The sequence below is a fragment of the Aethalodelphis obliquidens genome, unplaced genomic scaffold, assembly GCF_003676395.1.
Source record: "Aethalodelphis obliquidens isolate GAN/ISIS:26980383/991018 unplaced genomic scaffold, ASM367639v1 scaffold28, whole genome shotgun sequence".
Classification (NCBI taxonomy): Eukaryota; Metazoa; Chordata; class Mammalia; order Artiodactyla; family Delphinidae; genus Aethalodelphis; species Aethalodelphis obliquidens.
The window spans coordinates 18,195,567-18,214,460 of record NW_020837972.1 but is presented as its reverse complement, the minus strand read 5'-3'; the positions used below and the strand labels follow the sequence as shown (position 1 = coordinate 18,214,460).

General features: G+C 45.4%; 1 protein-coding gene across 7 annotated transcripts in view; it reads right to left on the bottom strand.

Annotated features, from left to right (window-relative positions):
* DNAH10 (dynein axonemal heavy chain 10) overlaps window positions 1-18,894 on the bottom strand; it is a 149,356-nt gene that overhangs the window by 62,210 nt on the left and 68,252 nt on the right. For all 7 annotated transcript variants that reach the window (XM_027125048.1, XM_027125051.1, XM_027125053.1 and 4 more), the window contains 10 exons: window positions 18,332-18,555; window positions 12,536-12,805; window positions 12,206-12,389; window positions 10,404-10,538; window positions 9,089-9,241; window positions 6,723-6,911; window positions 5,116-5,262; window positions 4,345-4,536; window positions 2,599-2,717; window positions 870-1,028 (listed from right to left, as the gene is read on the bottom strand). In XM_027125048.1, coding sequence (XP_026980849.1) covers window positions 870-1,028; window positions 2,599-2,717; window positions 4,345-4,536; window positions 5,116-5,262; window positions 6,723-6,911; window positions 9,089-9,241; window positions 10,404-10,538; window positions 12,206-12,389; window positions 12,536-12,805; window positions 18,332-18,555 — 1,772 coding nt within the window. The remainder of the gene's footprint in view (window positions 1-869; window positions 1,029-2,598; window positions 2,718-4,344; window positions 4,537-5,115; window positions 5,263-6,722; window positions 6,912-9,088; window positions 9,242-10,403; window positions 10,539-12,205; window positions 12,390-12,535; window positions 12,806-18,331; window positions 18,556-18,894) is intronic.

Here is an 18,894-nt window from a genome sequence, read left to right as displayed (position 1 = left end):
CCAGTTACGAGAAAGCAACAGACAAACCCAAACTGAGGGCGTATTCTGTGCAGCAGTTGGCCTAGAATCTTTCAGAACATCAAGGCCATGAAAGATAAAGAAAACCTAAGGAACTGCTTGAAATTAGAAGACGTCAAAGCGACAGGACAACCGAGCACAGTGTGAAATCCTGGACTGATCCAGAATCAGGGGAGGATTGCTAAAAAGAGGCTGTTCCAAAAGTCATCAGTTGAGACGTTAGACTCGCTATTTAAGGGATTTTTAATTAATGGGGTTGGACTAGAATATACAATCAGGATCATCCCTGGGTTTACCTGACAGGTGTCACGGGAACAACTAACACCGGAGAAGGCTTTTTACCGGATGTTCCAATAGAGCATTTCCCCTCCCGGCCTCACTAGACCCTCACCGCGGTGGGCAGTGATTGGAGCAGGGCAGGCAGCCTCAACCGCGCCTGCAGGTGAGCAAGTGCAGCTCTGAAGGGTGTTCCAGCACTTCCCACGATGCTTTGTCGCTTCTCCTTGACGTGCCTTGCCGTAGAGGCAGCCTGGTGTGGTGCCCGTTTGAGGGCTTGGACTCTGATGTCCCAAGTTCAAATCCCTGGCCTTGGGGCAAGCTCTTTCCTCCCCTTCCCTGGATCTCAGCTTCCTCCATGGTAAGCTGGGATCCATCGTAGTCAAGGAGCGTGATTTAGACAACACATAAACAGCACTGAGGTGGTACCTGGCCCTTCGTGAGCAGAGCCCCCTGAGTCTGTTTGCTTCCAAGCATGAAACTACAATACTATATACATCATTTGTTTCTTTGTAAGCTTTTGCTAACTCACTATGAACCCACCCAGGCTCTTCCCTCCCTACAAAGATACTCACTTTCGCTCCTTCTTATCCGTCGGCTTGTTGACCTCCCTGAAGATGTTGGACAGCACCCCATCTGTCCAGTCTCGGGTGGTGGGGTCCAGGATGCCGTAGAGCTCTATGACACTCATCGCCTTGGGGTTCAGGACATACAGCTTTGTCACCAGCCCGAGCCTAGATCGAAGGAGAGGCTTCAGCCGTGGCTCGGGCAGACTAAGCGCATTAGGAGAACAATCTAGGTCACCCATGTGGGGGATCAGATCCCCTGTGTTTTCGATCCAATCCAAAATTTAAAATGCAAACCATCCAAACTCTGCACTGGGCTTCCCACTCTCTGTTAATGACTTATGCTAAACACAAGGGAACCACCTTTCACCAGGCACGTGGCCCCAACACAAGGGAGGTCTGAACTGATAACACGGCTTTGACTTCTGAGGGCAACAGACGCTAACCTTCATGTATATTTCATGTTTGTGTATTTACATATTCATGCCTATGGCACATTCATGCAAATATTTCACAACGAGTGTTAGGAGATTATAGTCACCAGGATAACGTAAAACCTTTGAACTCCCGATGTTCAATCCCTCATAGTTACAGAACGACATCTGCTCTGCGTTGCAGAAATCACGCAGACAGGGTATTTCCCAGTATAATGCCTGTAAATTCCCGCAGTGCCGTGGGATTAATTCATCTATAGAAAACTAAAGTTCACACAAAACATAGTTTATAATTAACAAAATAAATAAATAAAAGTAATCGTGGCATACCTATACTCACATCTGTACGTGACAGTTCTATAAATTATCTAACAATGAATTAATTAAAGAACGAAATACAGGATGGCTATGGAACAACCCTCTTAAAATCAGTAAGCCATCGTCCACTGATTATCTCACGAGAAACGTAAGAAGGAAGAAGGAACGACAGTCACTCAACTGGATTTTACAGCCTACTAGAACTGGTGAAGTCACAAAGATTATAAGGCTTGATTTAGACTTTTGCTGGAACATCAGCGTGCACTGAAATCTTTCCGGAATGCAGCTATTGCTTAGGAGAAAGGTGAGAAGTCAGAAAACCCATATTCAGTATAAGGGCATCGATTCACCACAGGTCTTTGTGATATTCTATATTAGGAGTGTGAAATCACTTTTTCCTTCGAGTAGTATAGCTCTTGCAGGGCTGGTGATGATAAGGCATTTGGGGAGGGGACACTTTTTTGGCCACTCTGATACCATAACAGTGTCGCCTAACGGCCGGGGGTCCTGACCGACTTTACAGGAGCAATCTGAACGCCAAGAAAATACGACCTAAGTTAATTTTCAAAACATCCTTATAAGATAGTTTTTGAAATACTCATTTCACAAATAAACCTATTCACAGTCTGATGCACAAAAGGCTAACTGCTTTGCCTTCTAAAATATATCGACTAAATCAGCAATAAAACAAGTTAAGATGCTCTGGGTTTGGGACTTGCCTGGCCGTCCAGTGGTTAGGACTTCGCACTCCCACTGCAGGCGGCACAGGTTCAATCCCTGGTCAGGGAACTGAGATCCCACAAGCCACGAGGCGCGGCCAAAGTTAAAAAAAAAAAAAAAGATGCTCCGGGTTTAAAGGGGGGTGTCTGGGACAAACGTAACCTCCCAGGAAATCAGAGAGCAAAGTGGGACTAGGTAATACCGCCACCGACCTCACCGTGAAACCACCGTGGCAACAAAGCCCTCCCCGAGGATGCCATACTCACCTGGTCTGGGCCTGACACAGGGCATTTATGACCACGGACTTGCCCCCTCCCGTGGGCCCCACCACCATTGTCGTGTGGCGGGTCATCATGGTCTCGAACATCTGAACCACCTTATCCACCTGTGGGACAAGCAGTGGCAGCTGGGTTAAAACATAGCTTTTTGTTAAAAACAGCTTTATTGAGCTAGAATTTGCACACCGTACAACTCACGCATTTAAAGTGTTTCAACAATTCAGTGGTTTTCAGTATGTTTAAAAGGTTGTGAAACCATTACCACGTTCAATTTTAGAACATTTTCATCACCCCCCACAGAAGAAAACCTCTGTGCTCATTCGTCATGTCTCCCAAGCCCGTTGCCCCCAGCCCCTGGCACCCACTAATCTACTGTCTGTCTCTATGGATTTGCCCGTTCTTGACAAAAGAATGGAATGATATAAAGGGAATTGTGCAGTATGTAGTTTGGGGTGTCTGGCTTCTTTCACTCAGCATCATGTTTTTAAGGTTCACCCATCAGTGTAGCCTGTGTCAGTACTTCCTTCCTTTTTATGGCCGAATAATGTTCCATTGTATGGATGGACCACATTTTGTCTATCTCTTCATCCGTTGATGATATTTGCATTATTTCCACTTGTTGGCACTTACGAATAATGCTGCTATGAATACTCGTGGACAAGTTTTCATGTGGATAAATACATTCTCATTTCTCTTGGGTTTATACCTAGGAATAAAGTTGCTGTTCGTCATATAGTAACTCTCTGTTTCACTTCTTGAGGAACCACCAGACTCTTTCCAAAAGTGGCTACACTACACCATTCTACATTCCCATGAAAAACACATCTTTTTAAACAACCACCTCTAGAGGAAACCACCAGGGCCAGGAAAGGTGCACAGAGATCTCTCATCTGTGGTCAGTACCCGCTGCCCTGGCCTGAGGCCTCTGGGTAGCCTGATGCCCCAAGGTGGCCCGTCCAGAGGCAGCCACCCCAAACCTGCAGCTTTGGGCATTTACGCCCTGAGCAGAACACTCTGGCCATAATGTATGGCTTACAGACAACATATACAATCTCACAGGCTTCAGATGATCAAAATTTTACTTGTAATATCTAATTTAAAATTTTTTCAAGTGTGACTCTGGGGGAAAAAAAGGTGGGGTGGGGAGAGAAGATTAGACGGTTGGGCCCCAAAACAAAATACTTAATTTATCTGATCACATTATGCCAAAAACATTTTTGGAAGGTGAGATATCCATAGAGTGGAATATAACTCAGCCTCCAAAGGAAGGGAATCCTGACACATGCTACAACATGGATGAACCTTGAGGACGCTATGCTGAGTGAAATCAGCCAGACACAAAAGGACACACACTGTATGATTCCACTCACATGAGGTCCCCAGAGGAGTCAAATGCCTAGAGACAGAAAGTAGAATAGAGGTTACCAGGTGCTGAGGGAGGAGGAGGGGGAATTAGTATTTAATGGGGACAGAGCTTCAGTTTTGCACGATGCAAATCTCTTTCACCACAACATGAGTATATTTAACATTACTAAACTGTACTAAAAATGGATAAAATGGTAAATCTTATGTGTACTTTACCACAATAAAAAAAAAAGAAAAAGAAAATGGGGGTGGGGAATGGTTAAGATGGTAAATGTTATGTGTATTTTACCACAACTATTTTTAAATGAAAAAAAAAATGGAAAGGACCCAGAAAAAGCCAGTGAACTCTCATCCTCAGCAGCATTTTACCTGGACAGGTAAGACAACGTAGCCATTTTCCTGGAGCACCTGTTCTACAGCATCATTGAAATCGGGGTAGCGAACCCGCGGGCAGTCTAGTCCAGGAAACAGATCGGAAATCAAACCAAGGAAGAGAGGGACGTCTTCAAACACGAACTTGGGCAGATTCATGTCTCGAAGGGCCCTCATAAGCACCACATCCTGGATGGAACGAAACAGACGTCTTCAAAGATGTTTCTGAAAGCCCCCAGGCTAGTCTAGAAATCGTCTTATGAAGTAGACAATGAAATTTTATATGAAATACAAAACATAAAGCATTCCAAGTACAGTTTCTGGAGAGATACACAAGTCTATTGCCCACAGAGTGGCATTGATCAGACTCTGTTCTGGAGTAAGTCCCGTGTGAAAGAAACATGACCGCCCCTCTGGCTTTTATTGCAAAGAGGAAATAACTCATGTTCGTGCTTTCTAGAGAATTTTATTCACCCCCACCCCTCCAGCCCATCATCCTGCAATTGTAGATTGATTATTATCATTGAAGTATCACAAACATTGGCACCATGAAGACATTGAACTGGACCTTATGGTAATATGCCAAATTCAAAGAGAACAATGTAATGAAGAAGAGACCAAATGAAGGCCAGACAAGTAAATGAAGTGACAGCTAAGAATAAAACTTTCTCTTGATACCTGTGCTCCCCGTCACCTCCATCCCAGCATTTAGTCAATACACATGAACCAAATTAAAAAACCAGAGAACTTAGAGCATGTGGCCCCTACCTCCCTAAGCTCAGAAGAACCTCTCTTCAGCTCACCAGCCATCACCAACACTGATTTAACGGCTCTGAGTCCAAAATCATAATGATGTTGCTTGGAGAGCTGCTCCCGGGCCAGCTTATACAGAACGGTCATCTTTTTGGCCAGAGTCTTTTGTGATAAAAGACAATGAAAAATAAATGAAGAAAATGCCCTGAAAACACCAGAACGTCATGACACAAAGAAAACTGACATAAAGATGTTCAGATGAAGCTGCTCTACAAACCAGCAAATCTTGCCTCCAACAAATACCAGGATGGGTCCCCCGTTTTTAACAGTGATAAATTACAACCTAATTTAAAAGAACACCAGCCTTACCAGACAGAGTTGGATGACAGTCCTTGAAAGCCAAGGAAAATCTTAACCACCTTAAAGAACAGAATTCATACAACTTTTTAAATCATAGAGATTACACTCCAGAAATGTGCTTCCTTTAACCTAAACATGTTATTAAAGTTTTCTCGTAACTGTTTTTGGGGACAAGTCATCCACCTGGTCTACAACAAGGATTCAACACTTGCTGGTCCCTATGGATGGCATGGGGATTTTGCTCATTGAAACTAAGAACCAGAGATCTCTCCACTCCGGCTCAAAATCCATAGACAATAGGATTGGCAATAAGAGCCTCTACCAAAACACTGCAGAGAAGCAACCTAACAATCCTTTACCTTAAAAATATTTGCAGGCTTCCCTGGTGGCACAGTGGTTGAGAGTCCACCTGCCGATGCAGGGGACGCGGGTTCGTGCCCCAGTCCGGGAAGATCCCACATGACACGGAGCGGCTGGGCCCGTGAGCCATGGCCGCTGAGCCTGCGCGTCCGGAGCCTGTGCTCCGCAACGGGAGAGGCCACAGCAGTGATAGGCCCGCGTACCACAAAAAAAAAAAATATATTTATTTATTTATTTATTTTATTTTATTTTATTTATTTATTTATTTGTTTGTTTGTTTGTTTGTTTGTTTGTTTGTTTGTTTGTTTGTTTGTTTGGCTGCGGCGGGTCTTAGTTGCAGCATGCGGGATCTTATTTTTTAGGTGCTGCATGTGGGATCCAGTTGCCCGACCGGGGGTCAAACCCAGGCAGGCCCCCTGCATTGGGAGCGCGAAGTCTTAACCACTGGACCACCAGGGAAGTCCCAGTTTCCTGGTTTTGATGTTATCACTGCGGGAAGCTGGGTGAGCGGTACCTGGAACTCTCTGGACTACCGCTGCCATCTCTTGTGAGTCAAATGATTCCAAAATAAAAGTTATAATTTTAAAAAGAGAGAAAGGGAGGACTTCCCTGGCGGTCCAGTGGTTAAGACTCCACACTTCCACTGCAGGGGGCACAGGTTCAGTCCCTGGTCGGGGAACCAAGATCCCGCGTGCAGCACAATGTGGCCAAATAAATTAATTTAATTTAAGAAATGATGCACTCCCAGCTTTAAAAAAGAGAAAAAGAGACAGAGAGAGAGAAAAGGGAGAGAGATAAAGCAAAACAATTTGAAAAGCCACACGGAATGAAAATGTCCCAGGGCCCCCATCTGCGAGCAGACCCAGGCGGGTGCAGGGACGCCTGGCGGTAAGGGACCTCACCTTGGCCCAGAAGAAGCCCTCGGAGAACAGCATGATTTCACAGATCTGCTGCAGGTCAGGCACAATCACCACCACGGGCCGGAACAGGGCCTTCACTGACTCGGGCAGTTCCGTGCGGCCCGCGTAGCCGGGGTTCATGGTGATGAAGATGCCCATTCTCGAGTCCAGGGAGATCTCCTGCCCTTCAAACTAGGGGACAAGAGGAAAGGAAGGAAGGATTATGCTGCTGGCCAGCCTACCATGGGGCAAGGAGGCCTGGGGAGCCACATGGCTCTTCCTTTCATGGGTACAAGACAGACACCACCATCTGTCTCTTGCCCTTTCCCGGTGATAAATGCTGAGTCCTCGTGCTTATGGCCTCAGTGTTCTGGGGTGCCAGCCTCAGCCGACCCCCAAACTCTGATGTGAATCAAGGGTCTGTCCACTTGAGAAGTAGCTGATGTTGGGAAAGTGTGCAGCCGGGGGTTGATTCGAGGCACTGTGTGACCTCCAACAGGTCACTTACCCTCTCTGAGTCTCTGTTTCCTTCTCTGCAAGGCTGTGGCAGTTAAACGAGACAACATATTCAAGAGCACCCAGCCCACTGCTTCGTGCAAAGTGGACTTTCATTCATGTTAGCTGTCACTTCTCTCCCCATTCCCACCTTCATGCTGGTCTGGCTGCCTGGGTGTCACCTGGACCCTTCCGACAGAATCCTACCTCAGCATCCTTCAAGAAACCAGCCTGTGTCCTCCAGGGGCCCCATGGACCAACAAAATGCAGAAATCTCTATATTTTGAGTCTCTTTAGCCTACAGTTGAATTTCAACTGTCTTAACTTTCCTCTCTACTAAGATTTTACTATTCTATTTCTTTTCATGGTCCACCAGAGAGACAGACGACAGATGTTTTATTTTTATGAGGCACAGCCTGCCTCAGGGACAAGAGGGCAGCCCAGCCTGAGAGCTGATGCTCCCCAGAGATGGAGGCTGCTGTCTTGTCTCTCAAGTCTGCACTGAGACTACACTCACCCACGCCTCAGTATCTCATGTGAGTCCCAGATCAACCTCTGGAGACAAGACACAGCCCTGCTCTTAAAAACACAGGCTCTAGGGACTTCCCTGGCGGTCCAGTGGCTAAGACTCCACACTTCCACTGCAGGGGGAGTGCGTTCTGTCCCCGGTCAGGGAACTAAGATCCCACATCCTGCATGCCACACAGCACGGCCCAAAACACAAAACAAAACAAAACAGCTTCTAGAAACCCAAACACATTGCAGGCTCAATGTGTCTCCCATGGGAGTAGTAAGCTCAGCCCTAAAATGTTTCAGAAGAACTAATTAATAGAAATCCATCCAGAATCCTCAAATGTTTAACAGTACCCAGTTTACATAATCTCTTGACCATGAGCCCTGAGGTCCAGGGAGAAAGCAGGTGGGGTGCACGGCCGCAGAGGTGCCCACAATGGAATCCTCACCAACCCATGCTGAATTTGGGTCCTGAATCTCCCAATGAGGCTCTGTGGGGCCTTGGAGGATGTACAGGAGTTTTCAGGTGAAGGAGAAAAAAGGACAATTCCAAGCAGATAGGGATGCATATGGTGTCCCAGGGCGTGGAATGTCTGTGGAACAAGTGGCGTAAAGTGACAAGTGTTCAGGGCACGCAGGGGCAAGGACAGCGGCCGGAGGAGCAGTAGAGCAAGCTGGGATCACAGTGTAGGGAAACGGTCCAGCCATTCTGGTCTCTGTTGTCAGAGAACTCACTCTGGGCTACCTAAATTACATACGGTCCTGTTTCTCCAAACTCTCAACCAGTTTAATCTGATGTAACTTCATACAGACATCCCAAACTTGAGTCTACAAATGTATTGTTGGACGGGGAGAGATTAGTAAATTCTCAAAAAATTTTTAAGTTTGCCTTTTCACTTTGATAACAATCTTAATAATCTTCCTCATTACAGTGCCGTAATTTTACCAAGTACGAAGGTAAATGTTCTTGTTCACTGTGATAATTTCTACTGAAGATATTTTGATTGAATGGAACGTTGATCTTTCTTCTTTAAGTCGTTTTTTCTCAAATTTGGGAAGAATATTTCCTGACCTTGAAAGGGGGCCTTACACATCACTTATTTGAGAATCCTGCCCTACCCGTCTGTAACTATGGATCACATGTCTGGAATTATTTTGAAGTTCTTAGACTATTACAGTCCTTAATTATCAAAGATGTTGATAATTTGGGGAAACCCAACTATCTCCATTTGAAAGCAGAAGTTGGGCAAATCTTCATCTAGGGGGAACCTGGTCTGGATAGACGACTGTCCACCACCTGATATTTCAGCACGTTCCCAGCCTGGGGACATGATCCGGGCTGGCTTCACACTTATCCTCACCTGGAACCTGGTCAACTGATGGATCAGAGCGTTTCGGATCGTCTGGATCTGGGACGAGATGACTGAGAGCACGGAGGCATCGATGCGATTAAACTCGTCAAAACAGCCCCAAGCCCCACACTGAGCCATGCCCGAGAAAATCTTCCCGACGGCCTGGGATGAAAGAAGTGTCAGGACAAGGGCAATTTTCATCTTGAAAACTGCAAGCAATCCATGTATGGATACCATTTTCTAAATTAAAAGCGAACGACAATCAGAACCTACTGTAGAGCACAGGGAACTCTACTCAGTGTTCTGTAGTGACCGAAATGGGAAAGAAATCCAAAAAAGAGGGGATATATGTATATGTATAGCTGATTCACTTTGCTGTACAGCAGAAACTAACACAACATTGTAAAGCAACTCTACTCCAATAAAAATTTTAAAAATAAAAAAAGCAAATGACGCTCATCAGATTGGCAGAGAAGAGCCACCCCAGGAGTGGGTCTTCCTGGCAAGACTTCCAAGGTCTCTCGTGGGCCAGCTACCACTCACAGGATTTCACAAATTAAGGATTTTTTTAAAAATTTGTATTGGACTATAGTTGATTTACAGTGTTGTGTTAGTTTCTGCTGTATAGCACAGTGAATCAGTTATACATATACGTACATACACTCTTTTTTAGATTCTCTTCCCATATAGGCCATTACAGGGTATTGAGTAGAGTTCCCTGTGCTATACAGTAGGTCCTTACCAGTTATCTAGTTTATATAGAGTAGTGTATATATGTCCATCCCAATCTCCCAATTTATCCCTCCTCCTCTTTCCCCCTGGTAACCATAAGTTTTTCTACATCTGTGACTCTATTTTTGTTTTGTAATTAAGTTCAAGGATTTCACAAATTAAGGATTTTAATGTAAAAATCCAGATTTCTGGCTTCTCTTGAGATGCTGGAAAATCTAACAACACTGGGTCCACTTTTCCAAGTGGCAACAATTGACCTAAGCTCAATAGCGGCTCCCCCTTTAGATGGAGCTTTGCTTTCCAGTTGGCCGCAGTCCCCACCACTCTCTATCGTCTGTCTGCTGCTTTATTCATTTACACTATCTAGCTGACTCCAGTGGGCATTTAGTTTGGGACTCTTGCCCTACATGCTGCTAACAAAGAGATACAGCCAAGTTCCTAGACTGTGATGGTGAAACGTTTCCTACTTTGTTCCTCCAGCTGTCACCATGTCATCTCATGGAAGCGTATGGGGTGAAATGCCTTCCCACGCTGTCCCCCTTTTAGCTCTCCACCTAAGAAGACCGTACCAGAAGTGACGCCAGGGCCTTACTTTGTAATCCATGCCTTCGCCGCAGTTGGTTACAACACAGAGCAAGCCCAAGGCTTTGGCCAGGTCCTTGGTGGTCTCAGTTTTGCCAGTACCTGCTGGGCCAGCAGGGGCCCCACCCAGATACATGGACAGCGCCTGTTAGAAGCCAAATGCAAAACATACGTTGTCTGATTCACGGAAAGAAACAGGTGTCAATTCCCAGTTTGTGACAGTCTGTGCAGGAGTATATAAATGGCAATGGACCAGTTCACACTCACCTTTTCTGACAGTCACCATTTTTTTTTAAGTCTTTATTGAATTTGTTACAATATTGCTTCTGTTTTATGTTTTGGTTTTTTGGCCCTGAGGCATGTGGGATCTCAGCTCCCCAACCAGGGATCGAACCTGCACCCCCTGCATTGGAAGGCGAAGTCTTAACCACTGGACCGCCAGGGAAGTCCCTGACAGTCACCATGTTTAACATTTCTTTTCTGTCTTTCTCCGTTGACCTCCACTGACCACCGCCCACCTGGCCCCCCATTATATAGGAACCAGGGACTCTGCAATATGCTGGACTCTGTACCCACCCTGAGCACAGTGCCTATAGCAGTTCCCAGAGCTGAGGCTCATGGAAACATGGACATCTGTGCAGGGAAGGATTAACTGTGCCCAAAGAAAGGTTTGGCCCTTTGTCTCTAGATCCTAGGAGCTGACCTCTAAGCCCTCAGAATGCCCTGCCTGAGAAGGGTGTCCTTGTTTATCTGGGGACCTTGGGCCACGCTGGACAGTCTAACAATGTGATTTATGGTGGGAGCCTTGGGCCACATGGTATCATCAGGTCAACTTCCACAGGGTCTGGGGACTAAGGTCAGTCATTCAGGGGGTCAGTCATGTCTGCATGACAAGCCCCCAGTTAAAGCGCTGGCCACCAAGGCTCGGTGGGCTTCCGTGGGTGGCAGGACTTCACACATGCGGCCACACAGAGCTGCCAGAGGAAATGATGCTGTCTGGACAGCTGCATCAGAGAGGAAACTGAAGGCTGGAAGCTCCTGGACCCTGTCCTATGCCTTCCTCCATTGCTGATTTTGATCTGTATCCATTTGCTGCGAAAACCATAACCAGGACCATAATGGCTTTACTGAATTCTGTCATTCCTTTTAGCAAACTATTGAACCGGAGGGTGGTTTTAGGGGCCGCCTGAACTTGCAAAAGCCCAATCCCAAAAGGTGGCACGTAGGTCATATTCCAAATGGAAACTCTTTTATATAGATTTTGAAAGTGTAACATCCCTTACTCTCAGCATTAACTTCCTGGGGCTGCCGTAACAAAGTACCACAAACTGGCTGGCTTAAAACAACAGAAATGTATTCTTTCACAGTTCTGGAGGCTAAAAGTCTGAAATCAAGGTGTGGGTAGGGCCACACTCCTTCCGAAGGCTCCAGGGGAGGATCCTTCCTGGCCTCTTCCAGCTTCTGGTGGCCCCAGGTGTCCCTGGCTTGTGGCCGCATCCCTCCCGTCTCTGCCTCCGTCTTCACATCACTTTCTCTGTGTCTCTGTGTTCTCTTCTCTTCTTACAAGGACATCAGTCACTGGTATCAGGGCCCTAATCCAGGATGTTCTCCCCCCAATCCTTAACTAATTCGATCTGCCAAGACCCTATTTCTAAATAAGGTCACATCCGAGCTTCCGAGCAGACCTGAATTTGGGGCAGGGTAGGGGACACTGGTCAACCCAGTACACCATCACAATTACCATAGTCACCCTTAGAGAAAAACACATAACCCCAGGTGAACGATCACCAAGAGACCCAGGCTGCCAATCACCTGAGTGAGAGTCAGGTAAATCCGGTCCGTAAGGGGCGTGATAACCAGCCTCCCGTTCAAACCCATGTACTCGTAGCCGTAGCTGAAGGTCCCCGTGCACTGGCGGATGTTCAGCTCATCTGGTTCTCGGTCCCAGTAAAACCGCAGCTGACTTTCCCATTCGAACTCCCGGGCCTCGAGAATGCTGGAAGGTGAGCAACGGGGGATGAGTGAAGAGAGAAAGAGATGCAGAAGAAGGTGGACGAGGGGGAGGAAGGAGAGACGCTGAGAGAGGCCAGAGGACGACAAAAGACAGGTTTCGAGACGCCAGTGCCCTAGGCAGGTCCCTACCTGTCCCGTATGAAAGAGTCAACTATATCTCGGGCGTGTACGTCGATGATGAGGACGGTGTTGTATTTCTTTCTGTCGTTTCTGCTTAAGGACATGGTGATCCGAGTGACCAGCTCATCAATCTGCCGGTGCATCTTCTGGCCGTAGTTCTTCATGGCCTGCTTCTCCCCTTGCTGCACTTTGCGGAAGACATCTTCCACCTCCCAGGTCCACCACACCTGGCTGGCGGCCAGCACCACCATCCCTTGGTACAGGAGCATCCAGTCGACCCTAAGGGAAAAGCACACCTTCAACGAGATTTTCCCAGGATTGGGACCGAAAACGGTCCTGTCAAGAATCTAATTCTTTCAAAAGGAAATCCTGCTGTACACGGTTGTAAATTGGTACAGCTACTATGGAGAACAGTATGGAGCTTCCTTTAAAAAACTTAAAATAGAACTACCATATGACCCAGCAATCCCACTCCTAGACATATACCCGGAAAAAACCATAATCCGGAAGGATACATGCACCGCAATGTTCACTGCTGCACGATTTTCAGTAGCCAAGACGCGGAAGCAACCTAGATGTCCATCAACAGAGGAGTGGGTAAAGAAGACGTGGTACATTTATACAATGGAATATTACTCAGTCATAAAAAGAATGAGATAATGCCATTTGCAGCAACATGGATGGACCTAGAGATTATCATACTAAGCGAAGCAAGTCACACAGAGAAAGACAAATATCATATGACAGCACTCATATGTGGAATCTAATTTTTTTAAAAGATACAAATGAACTTATTTACAAAACAGAAGCAGACATAGATATCGAAAACAAACTCACGGTTACCAAATGGGAAACTTGTGGGGGAGTGATAAGTCAGGAGCTTGGGATGAACATACACATACTACTATATGTAAGACAGGTAACCAACAAGGACCTACTGTATAGCTCAGGGAACTCTACCCAACATTCTGTGATAACCTATATGAGAAGAGAATCTAAAAAAGAATGAATATATGTATAACTGAATCACTTTCCTGTACACACTAAAACTACAATGTTGTGTAGACACAACATTGTAAATCAACCATGCTCCAATAAAATTAAAATATTAAAAAAAGAATCTATTTCTTTCATACAGATGGCCAACAGGCACATGAAAAGATGCTCAACAATGCTAATTACTAGACAAATGCAAATCAAAACTGCAATGAGGTACCACCTCACACCGGTCAGGATGGCCATCATCAAAAAGTCTACAAACATAAACGCTGGAGAGGGTGTGGAACGAAGGGAACACTCCTGCACTGTTGCTGGGAATGTAAACTGGTGCAGCCACTACAGAGAACAGTATGGAGGCTTCTTCAAAAACTAAAACTAGAGTTACCGTATGATCCAGCAATCCCACTCCTGGGCAGATATCCGGAAAAGACAAAAGTTCTAATTCAAAAAGATATATGGGGACTTCCCTGGCGGTCCAGTGGTTAACACTCCACACTTCCACTGCAGCGGGCGTGGGTTCGATCCCTGGTCAGGGAACTAAGATCCCACAAGCTGCGCGGTGCAGCCAGAACAAAAAGATACATGCACCTCAGTGTTTACAGCAGCACTATTTACAACAGCCAGGCCACCGAAGCAACCTAATACAATGGAATACTACTCAGCCGTAAAACAGAATGAAATAATGCCATTTGCAGCAACATGGATGGACCTAGAGATTATCATACTCAGTGAAGTAAGTCAGACAAAGACAAACATCATATGATATCACTTATATGTGGAATCTAAAACATAATACAAACGAACTTATGTATGAAACAGAAACAGACTCAGACATAGAAAACAAACTTATGGTTACTAAACAGGAAGGTGGGAAATAAATTAGGAGTATGGGATTAACAGATACGAACCAATATACATAAAATAGATAAGCAACAAGGATTTACTGTATAGCACAGGGAATTATATTCAATATCTTGTAGTAACCTATAAAGGAAAAGAATCAGGAATGTACACATGAGTGTGTGTATATAGAATCACTTTGCTGTACACCTGAAATTAACACAATATGGTAAATCAACTATACTTCATTTAAAAAAAAAATCTATTTCTTTGATCTGGAATAGGGAAGGCAAAGTATGAGCTGTAGGTAAGCAAAGGAGAATAAAACTCTTCTGGTCAGATAGTAAAACACCAGGCCAACAGAGACATACACATGAAAAAGTTACAGGTGCATGACTGTGTAAAAGATGCCAGATCACTTTAAAGATGTGTCTTTACAGATGTTTAAAAATTATTTAACATTATGGGCATACTGTAAGAATTTTTTAATTTTTAAAAATTCCGGGCTTCCCTGGTGGCGCAGTGGTTGACAGTCCGCCTGCCGATGCAGGGGACCCGGGTTCGTGCCCCGGTCCGGGAAGATCCCACATGCCGCGGTGCGGCTGGGCCCATGAGCAATGGCCGCTGAGCCTGCGCGTCCGGAGACTGTGCTCCGCAACGGGAGAGGCCACAACAGTGAGAGGCCCACGTACCGCAAAAAAAAAAAAATTCCAACAAAAAAATTAATTATCTCTGACCACACCCCCCCGTGGTTCCTTGTTATAGTTTCCTGAGTGTCACTCGGCACTCTTTTCCATTCTCATACAAACCTGTTCAAAGTTCAAGATACACAAATATGGGGAGAAGGGGTTGTGAGGGCTGTTTCTCCAAAATCGGCATCAGGGAACACAAGCTACACTGCACCTTGCTTTTCTCACCTATTGGTTCTAGTGGGCATGCGTCTAGGTCAACGGACATAGGTCTGACCAGGTCCTCGTCAAAGCTGCACGATATTTCAGAGCATCAAAGGATCGCAATTTAAGCAGACGTTTCCGCACTGATGTCTATTCAAGTTGCTTCCAGTTCTTTTGCCAATACAAACGATACCGCGGTAAACGTCTCTCTACATTGTCTGGCACTCTCTGGAGGCATTTTTGGTCGTCACAACTGGGGGAAAGGGTATTGCTGGCATCTAGTGGGTGCTAGAGGCCAGGGATGCTGGTAAACATCCTACAATAAACAGGACGGTCTCCCACAGCAAAGAATTATCCGGCCCCAGATGTCAACGGCACCGGTGGCGAGAAACCGTGCTTTATGCACATCCTGAGGAGTCAGAGCGGCACCAGAATCCCAAGTGCAGGGCGACCAGTACAAAAGCACTTTTCTGATAGTTTATTTTAATAGGAAAAGTCAAATTACTTTAAAACGTTGTAGCAATCCGTCCCCCCACCAGCCACGCATACTGCTGTCCTTCTCACCACACCCTCGCCAGCACTAGGCGTTATATTCTTTTGAATTTTTTGCCAATCTGAAAGGTGAACAAAACAATATCTCATTCGGCCTTAATCTGCAGATCCTGGATGACCAGTGAAGTCTTTCCTCTTTTCACATGTTTATCAGCCGCTTGGATTTCCCCTACTGACATACTAATTTCCAAAGCTGGTAAGTGCCTTGAAACACATTAGGGCAAACTTTTCTTCTAAATCGTACCTAAAAAAATAATGGACCCAGAGCTATAAGTTCCAATCCAGTAAAAGTGACTGCAAATGACGAGTCATTATCTTGATGATGGGCAATTAATGGCAAAATAAATTTTAAAGAATACTTAAAACAATAAAAAGTATTTGGCTTTAACGTCTTGTGTTAAAATTGTGCGGTGCCTCTAAAACCTAAATAGTATGTATAGTTGTGTTCCCGACACACAAGAGAGATGTAACAAAGGTGATGGAGGTCCAGAGGACGGTACTGAAATGAACAAAGGTGGATCTTGCGAACGGCAACAAACCTGGGAAGTAGGAAATCAGGAGAGGTGGAAACACTATAACCAGAGAAAATCAAGTGGTTCAGGGCAGAGCTAAGATGAACGTGATGGTGTCTGGCAAATCCCAGGACAGCGGGTGTGCTCTGGGGCTACGTACACCTGGGCCTGTGCTCTCAGTGATGCTGAAACATGTCCGCTCACGTAAATCAATATTATCATTTCAGTGACTCACCCCCTTCATTAGAAGCGACAAGTGCGCTTTAGCACAGCGGTATTTAGGTGAGGAAAGGGTGGCTCAGACATTTCCCAATTAATCAGGTTGAATTCTCTTAACTCTGTCTTCCACCAACCACACGTTGTCACACATAGCAACACCCTGGCAAAATAGCAGTTATGAGGCAAATAAAATGAATAAATGCGGATATAAAATTCATGCAATTTGGGAACACTGCAGAGATTTTTAGATATTCCGCTTCTGAAGGGCAGCGGTTTCTGTCTAGTTCAGTGTTGAAACAGCATCAAGCACAGTGATTAGCCCAGAGCAGGAATCCAGTAAACGCTAGTAAAATGAATGAATACAGCCCATGATGGGTTAAGGCCACCTCCTATCAGCTCATGAGAGGTAACTGACAAATACTCAGGAATTTTGCAAGCGGTGTGTTAAACTTCTTACCGCTATTCCATTCAGTGTTTTTGTTTTGTTTTGTTTTGTTTTTAATTTTGGCCATGCCACGCAGCTTGCTGGCTCTCAGTTCCCCAACCAGGGACCGAACCCAGGCCCTTGGCAGTGAAAGGGTAGAGTCTTAACCACTGGACTGCCAGGGAATTCCCTCCATTTAGCCTTCTTGAAATCAGACATGTGGGAGTATTTACACGATGGGAATTGGGAAATTCCCTACAGCAAAGCTTTTCTTTTCCCAGAGAGCTAGTTTACTAATACACCACTGAGTGTATGTATATATATATATATATATATATATATATATATGGACACCTGATTATATAAAGAGGTACCAATTTTTTTACATGGTGCAGAACCTAAGAAAAAGCAGGATCCTAATCAGACAAATATTATGCTCTGTTCTAATAACTTATTTAAACAGACATTTTCAGTCTGCAAAATCAAAAAGGCAGCAGGCGAAACCAAGAGGACGGTGTTCTCATGATAATAAAGACTTTGTGTCTGCACAAAGGCCCTGCCAAATACACAGCTCTCCTGGAAAGTTACCCAAAGATGCTTTGCGGGCTTTGAGTTCAGCCCTCTTAGCCACTAGGATCAGGCGTGGTTCAGCTCGGTGCTTGGAAGCTTCTAGGCCACAAAAATCAAAGAATGGTTGAAATTCATCAACTACTTTAGAAACAACTTTACCCGTTAACCTACACATAGAACCCACCTTAATGAACACCTGGTCTCTGGTGGGTCACTAGGTTCTCACACCTGAGCTCAGAATCCCCTGGGATATTGTGAAAACCCAGATCCCTGGGCCCCACCCTGAGAATTTCTTTCCTTTTTTCTGATATCTATCTGTTTGTTTGTTTGTTTTGGCTGCACCAAGTCTTAGCTGCAGCACGCGGGATCTTAGCTGCAGCATGTGGACTTCTCGGTCGCAGCATGTGAACTCTTAGTTGCGGCACGCATGTGGGATCTAGTTCCCCAATCAGGGATTGAACCCGGGCCCCCTGCATTGGGAGCATGAAGTCTTACCCACTGGAGCAGCAGGGAAGTCCCTCGAGAATTTCTGTTGGGGCAGGTTTGGGATGGGGCCCAGGAATATGCATTTCTAACAGGCTCCCAGGGACCCTGATGCTGCCGGTCCGGGGACCACACTTTGAGACGTGCTATATGAGGTGATCCTTACAGGACAGCTATACATCAGCTTATTTAGCTACGGCAGGAAAAGAAAACCTCATTTGAAATGTCAGTTGATCGACTCCAAACCTTGAAAATTGATTCATTATGACCATAAATATGATAAAGTAACACACAATCACATTTACAATCTTACCTGGTTCTGTCTTCACAGTATCTAAAGATAGCCTCTTTGGTAATTAGCCTGTTAGTTCTTCGCATTTCATTCAAAATTGCTGTCATCCAGTCTTCCACGCGCCCCTCGGCCCGGATGATCTTCCGGAACTCCATGACCTCTCCTTCTGCTGAAATCATGGCAGACACCAGTTTTTCTCCACTGTCCCCGTCATTAAACCTCAGCAGTGCTATGTTGTCGTACATCTGCAATACAGTGGGAGAAGCCACCCTGTAATACCTTCCCTGGGTTCTGGAATCAAAGAACAGCCTGCAGTGCCTCATCACACATCAGCGCTGCCAGGATGCCAGCAATAGCATCAGAGACCACATGCTAAATAGATGTCCATTCATTCAATGACTAACGTTCATTGGGTACTTTCGCTTATCCTGAACTATGCAAAGGTCGGTGGTAGATTAAACAAAAAGAAAGAGAGAGAAGACAGACTCCCCCCCAACACACACACTTGAGATTCTAGGGTATATGCTGATATAGAGAGGTATCTGGATATACGGACCAGCTGAAATCAGCATTCACCGAAGGAA